This window comes from Opisthocomus hoazin, chromosome W (assembly GCF_030867145.1).
Source record: "Opisthocomus hoazin isolate bOpiHoa1 chromosome W, bOpiHoa1.hap1, whole genome shotgun sequence".
Taxonomy (NCBI): domain Eukaryota; kingdom Metazoa; phylum Chordata; class Aves; order Opisthocomiformes; family Opisthocomidae; genus Opisthocomus; species Opisthocomus hoazin.
In genome coordinates, this window is record NC_134453.1 from 43,132,665 (window position 1) to 43,147,687 (window position 15,023).

General features: G+C 45.3%; 1 protein-coding gene across 1 annotated transcript in view; it reads right to left on the reverse strand.

Moving 5' to 3' along the window:
- The window catches only part of LOC142365533 (ras GTPase-activating protein 1-like), a 110,453-nt gene that overhangs the window by 72,105 nt on the left and 23,325 nt on the right, over positions 1–15,023 (reverse strand). Inside the window, exon 2 of the mRNA XM_075446346.1 lies at positions 2,514–2,663. Coding sequence (XP_075302461.1) covers positions 2,514–2,663 — 150 coding nt within the window. The remainder of the gene's footprint in view (positions 1–2,513; positions 2,664–15,023) is intronic.

Genomic DNA, 15,023 nt, shown 5'->3' on the forward strand with positions numbered 1-15,023 from the left:
CCATAAGCTTTTGACCTGCTCGTGGCTATTCTTCAGGGACAGCTCTTCACTCTGTAGTGTTTTCTTGATGTAAAGGGCAACGCCCCCGCCCCTCCTTCCTCGCCTGTCCCTTCTGAACAGCCTGTAGCCATCAAGAGCTACATTCCAGTCGTGGGATTCATTCCACCAAGTTTCCGTGATGGCAATCAGGTCGTAGCTTTCCAGCAGGACGATTGCTTCCAACTCCTCCTGTTTGTTTCCCATGCTGCGTGCGTTTGTATAGAGGCATTTCATCTGAGCTGTCGGCCTCGTTACCTTCATAGCAGAGCACCCCTTTTTTCCCTTGAGGTGTTTCATGGGTATTTTCTTGTTTGCACCTGATACCTCAGGCGCCTCCAGCTCCCTTCTGCAATACTTCCACATTGCTGCAGTGTCCCTCGCATGCTGCTGGGCAACGGGTTGAGGGCTCCTACTAGCCCCCCATCCCTCTAACCATTGTGTATCCTCCCCTAGCCTGTCGCTGGCAAGCCTGATAGGTTCCCCTTCCCCCTTCACCTCTAGTTTAAAGCCCTGTCAATGAGCCCCGCCAGCTCCTGGGCAAAGATCCCCTTCCCCCTTTGAGAAAGCTGGTTCCCATTTGATGCCAGCAAGCTTGGTGCTGTGTATGTCATCCCATGGTCAAAGAACCCAAAGTTGTGGTGGTGACACCAGTCACGGAGCCATGTGTTAATAGACTGAGTCTGCCTATGTCACTCAACATCTCTGCCCACCACTGGAAGGAGCGATGACAAGATAACCTGTGCTCCAGATTCCTTTACTAATCGTCCTAGGGCTTTGAATTCTTTTTTAATTACCCTCAGGCTACTTACTGCAACTTCGTCTGCACCCACGTGGAAGAGCAGCAGAGGATAATAGTCTGAGGGTCGGACCAGTCTAGGAAGTTTCCTAGCAATGTCCTTGACCCGTGCTCCCGGGAGGCAACAGACTTCTCTGAGAGGAGGGTCTGCTCGGCATATCAGACCCTCTGTTCCCCTCAGCTGGGAGTCTCCTACAACTATGACTCGTCTCTTCCTCCTTGTGGAGCTGGTAGTAATGCGAGAGGGAGGTCCTTCTGATCTTTGTGCCTCCTCCGATGTGGATGAGTCAACCCCTGCACCATCCACTGCCTTGTCCTCCACATCTAGAGCCTCATATCTATTATGCAGAGGCACCTGTGGAGATGTGGTGGGCAAGGGAAGGGTTCGCCTCCTGCCCCAATTGTGGACCCGCTTCCACTCGCTGTTTTCCTTTGCGCCGCTTCCTTCAGCCTGATGGGGGGAGGTTACATCACTCAGCAACTCACCAAAAAACCATACTACTTCAGCCAAAAAGAATTTAGTTTTGATGGACTCATACACTATCTGTCAATCATATGCTACATGAACATATGCCCATATTCATCTTGGGGGAGGGGGATTTGGAGAACTTTCACCTAAAATATTGGGATTTTAGTCAAACAGAAATATGTAAGGAAAGTTTAGTCTGAAAAGTATTACTTTTAGGAAACAAAGTATCAGTGAGATTGCTGAGCAATGGAAATTTTACCCATTTTTGGAAGGCTGCAATTGGCAAAGAACAAGCTTTAGTCCAAGTGACACTTCCAGTCTGTGGGACCCAGTGGACACATCCCTATATTTGGCTGAAATAACTTCAAGACTTTCATTGTTGAGGCTGAAAAATGTTTGAGTGTAGCATCTGCCCTTCTAATAAAAAAAACATATACACTCTGCAGTCAACAAATGAAACCAAAAGCAGGTCTGTTCTATGAAGATCAGCAAACACATTGGTTTCCTTTGAATATCTCTTCACATATTTAATTATTAATTATTGATGGCTGGACTTGATGATCTTAGAGGTCTTTTCCAACCTTAATGATTCTATGATTCATGGATCCCAGAAGGAAAGATTCTTTAAGATTTGTAAAGAATATAAGGATCCCTTTCTTAGAAAGCAGTCTTTAATGGTTTCCCATTTTCTGAGATGCCAGAAACAATTTCCTGGTGGACATGAACCAACATTAAACACCTGATATTAGCTACAATAAGCAGAAGTTATTAAAAATAAGACTCTTAAAAACAGAACTTAAAAAGTATTAACATAATTTAATTTTCTACTACTGCTATATAGTAACCAGTTCCCAAACAAGAATCAGTAGAGCTGAGAAGCATAAATTGCTAGCTCAGACAACATGATTCAAACATGAGCATGATATTTCTGTTTGCTTTGCAAGTAAATTTGCTTTCTGTTTATTTGTTATCTAGATAGCTGACAAAGGTTTTTTCTACTGCTGAAGATGCACTTTTAGCCTGTAAAGGAATTTTTAAGTAGCATGGTTTAAAACAATTAAACCCTAGTAAAGAGTTATACCATATGTGGATAAAAAGAAAAGTAAAAAATATTCAATTTATAATACAATTGTTTTCTATACTGTAATAAGTTCTAAAACCACAAATAAACAGGTTACAGTATTTTAAAAGAAAACATTTAATTCTCACCTAAAATGATTGACATTTGTTTTACTAAGGAATGAAAGCACAAATGAACCCGGTCTCCGATCACTCTCTCGAATAAGGTAACTTCCAGGTTTTCCTGCTTGCCGAAGACGTTCTTCTGCAATTGCTCTGTCCAGTTTTCCATGATACCACCTAAAAAACAATGTAACAATGTGTGACCTTAGAATTTAAGGCTTCTGTTTATTCTCACAAAACAGACCTGTGAAACTCATGAAAGTTCTCAGTTAGAACTGATGCAATTCCAAACCTTTGTTTCAAATAAAGTTATCAGATGTTTACATGTGCAACCTCTTTCAAACTACTTATTTCCAACACACAGAATTTTTGAAGCTTCACAGGTTCAGATAACCCATTTCCCCAAATATCTCACACTGGAGGAAAGCACTCTGAACCATCCAAAGGGGACAAAGGCTCTCTATAACCATCCTTTTCTTTCCTCCCCAATTTGCTCATTTTCAGTAAATGAGCAGAACCAGAGTTAACTGATCTAACTCAGGCTGTTGTATTTTAAGCCTACTCAGGCTTCAATTAAGGCTATAACCTGTTTCTCAAATGACAAACAGATCACAGTATCAAAGCCTGCACATAAACAAAATGACAGCAGTCACCAGACCATATTTCAGCCAAAAAAAGTCTTCCCCAAATCCAACATGCAAACACACAGCCTATTAAAAGCAAATACAGATGCACAGCAACTCACAGACTGCAAAATATGACAAAAGAACACTTTAGTTTAAGGCAAAGGTTAGACTCATTCAAACATTCCTTACCCTTACCTCAATTTTCTTTTATTTACAAAACTCAAATCAGACCTCTTTCTACCCTAAACAATCAAATGAGGAGGGGGGAAGCAGCAGTGGAGGAAGCAACTGAAGCAAAGCTGTGTTGCCAAGTGTTGTTCTCAAAATCTCTTAAAAAGGAAAACTTTTATACAGCTACTGTTTTATACAATTTAAATTATCAACTATTTCAGATCATTCACCTATTGATTCTACAAGTTCACGCATGTCTTGCAAGAGTTGCAAAAACAGCATTTTGGAAGAGATATGAAAGCAATCTTTTGGCTTAACATACACAAGAAAAAATGAAAAATTGCAAAGTTGAGAGTAAAAAAAACAACCAAACAACTGCTTAGCTGTTGATAAAAATCTTGCCAGAAATATTTTTTTCTATGAAATGGAAGTGAAAGTTGGCTTTGAGAACTTCTATCAGAATGAAAGTCAAATAGACTATACAGATACAGATCACATATATCAGCAGAAGCAGTACCAGTGTAGATATTGTTTACATTGGTAAAGCTGCAGTCTTGTTAGTATAGCTCTCTCCTTTGCTTCTCCTCATCCTGATTAAAACAAGTTAAACCAGTGAAAGAGTTGTTTTGTCTGTACACTGTATAGCACTTGAGGCAATGTTAGAAAGATCATGTCTGTGATGGGTTGACCCCAGCCATACAGCCGCTTGCTCACTCCCTCCAACCCCCAGCAGAACAGGGTAGGGAATTGGAAGAGCAAAAGCGAGAAAATTCGTGGGTCAAGATAAAGTTTAAGTGAAAGAAGAACGAAGGAAGTGGGCTAGGGGAAACAGAAAACAAAACAACAAAAGTGATACAAAGGCAATCACTCACTACCTCCCACAAGCAGACCAACACCCAGCCAGCCTCAGAGCAATGGCTACCTTGGAAGACACCCCCCCCCCTCTTTTTTTTTTATTGCTGAGCATGACTTGATATAGTATGGAATATCCCTTTGGCCAATTTCAGTCAGCTGTCCTGGCTGTCTCTCCTCTAAACTTCTTGCCTACCTCTAGCCTATTTGCTGAAGGGTGGGGGGAGCAGAGTGAGAAAAGGAGAAAGCCTTGACACTGTGCAAGCACTGTTCAGCAACAGCCAAAATACCAGTGTGTTATCAACATTGTTTTAGCCACAAATCCAAAACACAGCACCATATGGCCTGCTAAGAATAAAGTTAACTCCAGCCCAGCCAGGCCCAGGACACTCTTAGAAGGCTCTGTACCATTTCGAATTTTATAGGTCAAGATCAATAACTTAAATCTGACCCTGTTCCAACTGCCAAATGCTTAATACATTCAGTTAGAAGCAATGCTTAACATCTCTCCACTTTACACCAAATATACTTTTTTCCTGAAGAGATGCAAAATGTTGTCTTACCTACAGTGCACTATAATATTAGCCTCATGAAAAGAATTAAAGTTTGGACAGGAGGGTATCAAAGAAAAAAACTTGCTTAGCTATTCATAAAAAGAAAGCTGCCCCTGTGGCCATGACTTACCAAATGTACTAATTTCAAACAGTAACTAACTAACTACTAAGATTTATACCCTTCATCACTGCAAAGGACAAGATCCCTATAATATCTAGCCACCTCTTATTTTCTTGCCTAGTTCTAACTGGGAACACTAGTTTTGGCTGGGATGGAGTTAATTTTCTTCTTTTTTTCAGGAAATGCTCAAAAATTCACAAGTTTGGCATTCTGCAATTGCTGCTCAGGGACTGGCTGTGGATCGGTTGTTGAGTGGTGAGAAAAACTGCATTGTACGTAGCTTGTTTTGCATATTCATTATTATCATTGTTATTATCATTATTATTAATAGTATTAGTATTTCCTTTGTTGTCTTATTAAACTGTCTTTATCTCAACCCATGAGTTTCCCCTTTTGTGCATTTCTCCTCCCCATCCCACTGGGGGGAAGGGGAGGGGTGAGCGAGTGGCTGTCCAGTGCGTAGTTGCCAGCTGCTGGGTTGAACGATGACACTGATGTAAATAATTCACATGCCAAGCAAACCACAGAAACAGTAATGTGATGGAAATCACATTCTGAGACAGACCCTTAACGACTCAAATATTCTGAATTACTTTTCAAAAGGAAGTGTTGATTTGTGTAGGGGGGGGAAAGGATATCAAATGTCACATGACACTTCTAGACTATACTTATATTCAGGGCCTTACTGAAGTCACTTATTATTGTCAAAAACGCACAAAGTACCTAAGAGATTTCTTAAAATTGTCATCATAGGAGTGGAGAACAACAGAACCCTACATGCATGTCACACTGGAAGAATCTGGTTTTCACTATTTCCTTTCAGCAGAGAGACTGCTAGAGAATTTAAGGACAAAAGACAGATCTGTCTAGGGATCAGAATGAAAGCGAGATGTACAGTGCCAATAGGCATGAACTGTTGAAATTCAACCTAAGTTAGAGACACACTGGTAACTAGTTTGGTTGTCCAACATTTAGTGTCTTTGTTAACCCTCAGCAATTGTCGCAAACAGGAATTTGACACAACTGAGAATGTGAACATTTCCCTCATCCATATATTTCTCTTTTTGATTCGTCACCAAATCTTCCTAACGGTAACCTTAACCCCAACCTTAGTCCTCCCTCAGAAAACAGGTACATATTCTCCCTTGCTTATCTGGCATTAGCACTTAAAGTAAAGATGAGAAAGTTCTAACTTTAAAGAGGAAGTGCCAGGCTTTTATAATGACAGATGATTCTTCACTCCAAGAAAACACTGATTTATTTAAATACAAACAGAATCAAAGGAAATAGTAATGGGATGGAGTTTACCTTCTTCGGTGGAGCCTCCGGTCTTGTGACTTTCAAGTTCATAGTCCACAGAGCAACTCTCACCACTCCATGCCCAACGTGCTCCCAAGCCGTGATTAACTACCCCCCCACCCCCGGCTACCCCACTCACAAACGAGCACGACATCACATGGTATCGAATACCCAGTTTGTTTGGCCAGTTTGGGTCAACCGCCCAGCTGTGTCCCCTCTTGGCTTCTGCTGAAAATTAACCCTGTCCTGGCTGAACCCAGGACATTATCCACCCCTTATTCTATGCCATCTACATCATGCCCAAGTCCCCATTTTCCACTTGATCACCACCACTTCTCCTGTCTTTAATATATACACACAGATATCATTCTCTCAATTTATGGATCACCCCTCTAAAGTGTCTGTTGAGTTCATTTAATCCATGGCTTTGGGCTACATCTGTCGTAATGGTCTTCCATGGCAGGACAGGTGATGTGTGGTGATGGGCGGTTGCATGCTGCATCCGGAGCTTGCGGTTGGTGTATCTGGTGTGGCCCGTGTCCACAGTCTGGGGGTTGAGGATGTCGAACTTGATGAAATTGTTGGGTGCCAGTTGTAGAAGCCAGGTCCAGTCCCATCACCACTGTGCTCTGCTAGGTTTCATCAAAGTCCATCCTTCATTAGTCTGGGTGATTCTTACTGTAATAATACTGATATAACAACTATAGCAGCAATGGCAGATTGTGACAGGGTTATTATAGCAGTTAACATCATACAATTTCATTTATTGACTATTCTCACCCCAAAACAAATCCCCATGAGGTACACATCGGACTTCCCCATCCTTCCGCATCACCCACCAGGTGCACCCAGGTCCTTGACCAAAGGAAATCCCGTGTACGGGTTTACCTTTCCCAAGGCAGGACTAACCCAGACTGTCTTCCCTAACATATTCTTTATGTGCACTACAGGAAATTTATCCCCTTCTACAGGGCGCTGAGGTTTTGACTGGGCAGGACCAGCCCGGTTGGTGGATCCTCTGGTGTTAACCAACCAGGTGGCCTTTGCTAAATGAGTATCCCAGTTTTTGAAAGTCCCACCCCCATTGCTCTCAAGGTGGTTTTTAGCAGCCCATTGTACCTTTCAATTTTCCTGGAGGCTGCTGCATGACAAGGAATGTGATACACCCACTCAATATCATGTTCTTTGGCCCAGGTGTCTATAAGGCCATTAAGAAAATGAGTCCTGCTGTCTGACCAATTCTTTCTCGGGTGCCATGTTGCTTTACAAGGCCCAGGATGGTATTCCAGGCGGTGGCATGGGGCACAGGGTAGGTTTCCAGCCATCCAGTGGTGGCCTCCACCACTGTGAGCACATAGCGCTTGCCTTGGAGGGTTTGTGGCAGTGTGATATAGTCAATCTGCCAAGCCTCCCCATATTTATATTTCAGCCATCGTCCGGCATACCAATGAGGCTTTACCCTCTTGGCTTGCTTGATTGCAGCGCATGTTTCACATTCATGGATAACCTGTGCGATGGTATCCATGGTCAAGTCCACCCCTCAGTCACGAGCCCATCTGTATGTCGCGTCTCTTCCTTGATGGCCTGTGGTGTCATGGGCCCATAGAGCTATAAAGAGTTCACCCTTCTGTTGCCAGTCCAGATCCACCTGAGCCACTTCAATTTTGACAGCCTAATCCACCTGCTGGTTGTTTTGATGTTCCTCAGTGGCCCGACTCTTAGGGATGTGGGCATCAACATGACGCACTTTTACAACCAGCTTCTCTAGCCGGGCAGCAAGATCTTGCCACAATGGGGCAGCCCAGATAGGTTTGCCTCTGCGCTGCCAGTTGCTCTTCTTCCATTATTGTAGCCACCCCCACAAGGCATTGGCCACCATCCATGAGTCAGTATAGAGATAGAGCACTGGCCACTTTTCTTGATCAGCAATGTCTAAAGCTAGGTGCTTTCACCTCTGCAAACTGACTCAATTCACCTTCTGAGACTTGTCATGTAGAGCTCCATACAGCAGCCTTCCACCTCCGATGCTTCCCCACAATGCGAAAGGACCCATCCGTGAACAGGGCATATTGCTTCTCATTTTCTGGGAGTTTATTATATGGTGGGGCCTCTTCAGCACATGTCACCTCCTCCTCCTCTGGTGACATTCTGAAATCTTTGTCTTCTGGCCAATCCATAATCAATTCCAGAATTCCTGGGCAACTAGGGTTTCCCATTCGGACCCGCTGTGTGATCAGCACGACCCACTTACTCCATGTAGCATCAGTGGCATGATGCGTAGAGGGGACCCTCTCTTTGAACATCCAGCCCAGGACCAGCAGTCGTGGTGCTAGGAGGAGCTGTGCTTCAGTGCCCACCACTTCTGAAGCAGCTCCAACGCCTTCATATGCTGCCAGAATCTCTTTCTCAGTGGGAGTACAGTGGGCTTCGGATACTCTGTATCCCCGACTCCAGAACCCCAGGGGTCGACCTCAAGTCTCCCCTGGCGCTTTCTGCAACAGACTCCAGGTTGGGCCATTCTCCCCAGCTGCGGTGTAGAGCACGTTTTTAACATCTTGCCCCGACCGGACTGTACCAAGGGCTACGGCATGAACTATCTCCCGTTTAATTTGTTCAAATGCCTGTCGTTGCTCAGGGCCCCATTCCAAATCATTCTTCTTCCGGGTCACTTGAATGAGAGGGCTTACAATCTGCTATAATTCGGGATGTGCATCCTCCAAAAACCCACAACACCTAAGAAGGCCTGTGCTTCCTTTTTGCTGGTTGGTGGAGACATAACTGCTATTTTGTTGATGCAATCCATTGGGATCTGACAATGTCCATCCTGCCATTTTATTCCTAAAAACTGGATCTCTTGCGCAGGTCCCTTGACTTCACTTAATGGCGAAACCGGCTTTCAGAAGGATCTGAACTATTTTCTCCCCTTTCTCAAAAACTTCCTCTTCTGTGTCACCCCATACAATCATGTCATCGATGTACTGCAGATGTTCTGGAGCTTCACCCTTTTCCAGTGCAGTCTGGATTAGTCCATGGCAAATGGTGGGACTGTGTTTCCACCCCTAGGGCAGTCGATTCCAGGTGTACTGGATGCCCCACCAGGTGAAAGCAAGCTGTGGCCTGCACTCTGCTGCCAAAGGGAAGGAGAAGAATGCATTAGCAATGTCTATGGTACCACACCACTTGGCTGCCTTTGACTCCAGCTGATATTGAAGTTCTAGCATGTCTGGTACGGCAGCACACAGCAGTGGTGTGACTTCATTCAGGCCACGGTAGTCTATTGTCAGTCTCCACTCTCCAGTAGATTTTCTCACTGGCCATATGGGACTATTAAAGGATGAGAGAGTTTTGCTGATCACTCCTTGACTCTCCAGCTTGTTGGGGTCGATGTAGCTTGAGAATTAGCACGACTAGGCCACTTAAGCAAAACAGCATAATTGAACAGGCCGCTGGAAAAGACAGCTAAGAATAGCCATTGAGAAAGTTCTGATAGTGCACATGATGTGGGTTAGCAAAAACAAGATGTGTTCAAGGACGTGGAGGCAGTCTGTTGCTATTGGCATTAGTGCATAGTTACCAATCATAAGGGAATGTGGGGCGTGTGAACAGCGTGTGATTTAACTCTGTAGCCTATCCGAATAAGTGTGATCGCATGTGCAGATATGGAAAATGTATATAACCGAGCAGGCGGAAAAATAAAGGAACCGACTGTGCATCGTATCAGTGTGTGTGTGAGAGTCGTTCCTGTCCTTTCACGGATGCTGAAACTCGGCATTGTGGTGACCCTGAAGATTTATCGCAGCCGAAGAACGCAGGGGACTGCCAGCTGTCAAGGTAAGCCGGGCTGCCCGAGAAAGACAGGAGCGGATCTGCGGCATGCGGGGGGGGGGGGCATGAAAATCGGCAGTATGGGTTCCACTGTATCAGTGTTGGAAAACACGGCGCTGAAAAGCCTGTTGGAATTGGCGGATCGAAACAACGCTAAGTTAACTGAAGGAGACATATTGGGACTATTATTATGGTGTCGCCACCGAAAGCTGATAACAACAATGGATCAGCTGTTCGATCCGGATGCGTGGCACAGAGTTGGGATGAACTTGTGGGACTCTGTGCAGGTCGGAAACAAAGAGGCGCGACACTTAGCCCCTGTTTTCCGAACTGTTAAAAATATGATTGCCGATATGAAGGACGATGCTACTGTGGCTGCAGCCGCCGCGAGAGCTGTTTATGCAATCAGCCAACCTGCTGGAGAGTATCAAGATCCCTGTACGGCGCCCCGCGCTTATCCTGTTCGTCCTAGTGAAAAGGAGTTCTGGGGAGGACCGAGTATTGCATTGGGAGACTGGGCACCAGTGCCACCTACAGCTCCACCACTACCGGAGAATGTGCCGCTCCCGGCCTCTGATTTTCAAGAAATGGATACTGACTCACCCGAAGGACCAACATTGCTATTATACCCAAAGATTCATAAAAGTGAACTTATGGACACACTGAGAAAGCAACAGGATCAAATGACAAAGCTGTTGGATGAGATGCAACGACTAGATAAAGGATCCCGTAACGCCACAATTAAACAGGCATATCGAAAGGCTCACCAGGCCATAACGGACGGTTTGCGAGTGGTCGAGCAGCAGATATGTGGGGAGTCGGACGGGATGGGGGAGGTGATTTCAGGGGGGTCAAATAATGGAAGCATTAACGAAAGTGCGCCACCAGAGCATTCGCAACGGCACTGGGTTAGGCTCATGCTGGAAGACGGGGAAATGAGCTTAGCTGACACTGATCACTATTTACGCAGTAAATACGGTAAGGGGGTGGGGGATGATGAACGTGAGACATGGAAGAGGGGCGTGAAGTGGAGAGAGCAAGGAGGGGGGGCATCCGGTGTTCAAAAGCTTGATTGCGCGTGCGGTGGGTGTGGTCTGCAGGGACCCAGCGGTACAGAGGGGGGTGGTGTGGCCGCTGGAGGTCGGAGTGGAGACGGGACGCCCCTGATACACGACCCTAATTTTAATATGGGACAACGATGGAGGGGGGTAATAGAAAATGCTGTAATTGAAGGACAAATGCTACCAAACAGTTTAACAGCATTCCCAGTGTTTATGCAGGGGAATCAACGGATATGGGCTCCTTTTGACTGGAAAACAGTGAGTCAGTTACAAAAAACCGTAATGAACTATGGTTTGGATAACAAGCAAGTTATGATGCTGGTTACCACCTTTTTCAAAAATCAGATATTAGTGCCAGCTGATGCCCGAGCCTTGTTAGAATTGGTGTTGCCCCCCACTGCCTTTATGTTGTGGAAGGATAAGTGGCGGGATAAATGTGAGGTTGCAATGATGCAAAACCTTCACCTAGGTGCCGATGATCCTTTACGTGTAGTTACACTAGACCAGCTCATGGGTACTGGCGCTTTCCGCGACGGGGCAGCTCAAGCAGCGCTACACCCTCCAATATTGCAACAGTCACAGAGCTTAGCCCTGGCCGCTTTAACTGAGTTACCACAGATTGGGAAGCCTGTATTACCTTATACGCAGATTCGTCAGGGTCCTGATGAGCCGTACATGCACTTTATAGACCGATTAAAGGAAGCATTAGATGCGGCACCGAATCTGCCAAGTGAAGCAAAAGGTGCAGTAGGGAAGGATTTAGCTTTTCAAAATGCCAACACTCAATGTCAACAGATAATTGCGTCCCTACCTAGTGGGTCTGCCCTTAGTCAGTACGTGGAGGCTTGTTCCCGATTACCTCGCTTAGCGGAGGAAAGAGAGAAGGCCAGAATACATGTGGCTGCTATGGCCGCTGCTTTACGACTTGCCATGCAAACGGGGAAAGGGGATCGAGGTGCTAAAGCAAAAACTGGTTGTCTTATTTGCGGAGCGGAAGACCATTACAAAAGAAACTGTACTCAGATCAAGAAGCAAAAGGTGATGACTGACAAATTTGTAGGGACATGCCACAGATGTGACAAGTTCGGGCATAAAGCAGCTCAACGCAGTCGCAGTTTAAAAAGGATGGTACCCCCCTGTCGGGAAACGGGCAGAGCAGCGCCAGGACCAAACGGCATTGTACTAAAAGACCAGAAAATGTTGTTAGACTCCGGAGCGGAAGTTACTATAATCCCGAGGGCCCAATGGCCAGAGTCATGGCCATTGACGGTAGTGTCGGGCATGGTGACAGGAATCGGTGGTGCAACAGCGATACAAATGAGTACTGAGTGCATTACCTTTGTAGACCAAGATGGTAAGTTGCTGGCACAATCACGCCCTTATGTCTTGAATACCACTATTTGGCTATTAGGCAGAGACGTATTATCACAATGGGGTTGTGTCATTCAGATGCCTTTTTGACAGTGGCCATTGAAGTGAGCGCATCCAGGCCTACACTGAAGCTCACGTGGTTGACAAAATAGCCGATCTGGGTGGACCAATGGCCGCTGTCTACTGAAAAGCTCGCCCATCTCCAAGAATTGGTGGATGAACAAGTGAAGTTGGGGCACTTGGTCCCGTCCACTAGTCCTTGGAATACTCCTGTGTTTACCATTCAGAAAAAGTCCGGAAAATGGAGACTCTTACAAGACCTAAGAGCACTTAATGCAGTAATGCAGGATATGGGGCCGCTACAACCCGGACTACCGTCGCCAGCTATGATACCTGAACAATGGGATATCCTGATTCTAGATTTGAAGGATTGGTTTTTTACCATCCTGTTACATCCGGATGATTGTGAAAAGTTTGCATTTACAGTACCCGCCATCAACAGAGCATCACCCACGAAGCGGTACCAATGGGTAGTGCTGCCACAAGGTATGAAAAACTCACCAACAATGTGCCAATGGTATGTGGATTTGGCGCTGCAACCTTTCTGACGATCTCATCAGGAACTAATTTTGTATCATTACATGGATGACTTATTATTGGCCTCACGATGTCCAATCCAGGATGACATTGTTCTTGAATTAAAGGGGACGTTGGAAGATTGGGGTTTAGTGGTGGCTCCTGAAAAGATTCAACGACAACCCCCATGGAAATATTTGGGCATGACTTTAACTGAAACCGTGATTAGGCCGCAAAAGTTGACTATACGTGCTGACAACGTCAAAACCCTTAATGATGTCCAAAAGTTGGTGGGAGACCTTCAATGGATTCGGAACGTTTGTGGAATAACCAATACGGATTTACAGCCCCTGTATGAACTATTGCAGGACGGGAAGGATCCTCACGAACGACGCCAATTAACACAACCAGCAGAGGCAGCACTTCAAATTATCACGCAGAAGATTTCACACGGTTCTATCTCCCGGATACTTGAAGGCTCCCCGATCCAGTTATATATCTATGACTCTCGGGAAGAGATCATTGGGATATTGGCTCAATGGCAGGAGCAACAATCAGACCCATTATGCATCCTGGAATGGATTTTCGGTCCTAGCCATTTCAAACGAACTGTGACCACAAGGATTGAGGCTATTGTGGCTATAATCCATAAAGGATGCCAACGAGCAAAAATTATTGCTGGAGCTGTACCACACCAAGTAATAATGCCACTCATATCCCAACTGGTCGCACAGTTTTGTCAAACCAATGCTGAATTTGCGGCGGCCGTATTGAACCAACCGTTTGTAAAAGATAATCACTACCCGTGTCACCCATTGTTTAAGACATGTTTACGGTTGTTGCCACGGAATATTGTGACTGATTGCCCGCTAGACGCATTGACAGTGTTTACGGATGCGAGCAGCAAATCGAAGCGTGCTGGGTTTGTGTGGCAACTACATGGCTACTGGTACTCGCAAACCCTTGTGGCGGAAGGATCTGCTCAAATTTTAGAACTTTTAGCAGTAGTGGAAGTATTGAAACGGTGGCCTCAACAACCTCTTAATATTGTGATTGACTCACTATATGTTGTTGGTATCGTACAAAGGTTACATTTTGCATTTATCGGTAAGATACAAAACCCATTGCTGTTCAGTGCCATAACTCAGTTATGGCACATGCTTCAACAGCGGCAAGAACCACTATTTGTAGCTCATATTAGAAGTCATACTTCCATTCCTGGGGGCCTAACAGAAGGTAACCACCGTGCAGACCAACTAGTGACAGCCACTCCCATACAACTGTCCACAAGCTTTGATGCTGCACGAGCAGCGCATGATTTTTTCCATCAGTCTGCGGCAGCGCTGCAATGACAGTTTTCATTATCTAAAGCAGATGCACGTGCTATTGTTGCAGCCTGCCCTGACTGTGCGAGACACTCCTATACAGGATGGTGGTGTAAATCCTCGAGGTCTACAGCCCAGACAACTTTGGCAAACTGATGTGACCGAGTTGCCCCAGTTTGGGCGTTTGAACCACATCCATGTCTCTGTCGATACGTGTTCGGCTGCCATCTGGGCAACAGCAGCTACTTCTACTAATGCCAAAGCAACCCAACGACATTGGGCGCAAGCCTTTGCTGTGTTGGGAGTACCTGAACAAATTAAAACTGACAATGGCCCAGCCTACAGGTCTTAGGTGGTGGCCCGTTTCCTTCAGCGGTGGGGTGTTAAGCATGTACGGGGCATCCCATACAACTTCACCGGTCAAGCTATTGTTGAGCGTTCCCATCGCTTACTAAAAGATCATTTAAATATTTTAAAAAAGGGAGGAGAGCAATCCCCGATAGGCTGTCTACACAAAACCCTTTTTGTCCTGAATTGGTTGAATGTTAGAGGAGGTCATAGTGACCCCCCAGCTGTTTGGCACAGGGGAACAAACAAAAATGTCTATGACAATGATGTGGTGTTAGTAACGGTATTCCGCCCGGATAAAGGGGTTTGGGAAGGTCCAGTATGACTACTCACTTGGGGGAGGGGATATGCTTGTATTTCTACAAATAATGGACAGATGGAGTGGGTGTCGGCAAAATGGATGAAACC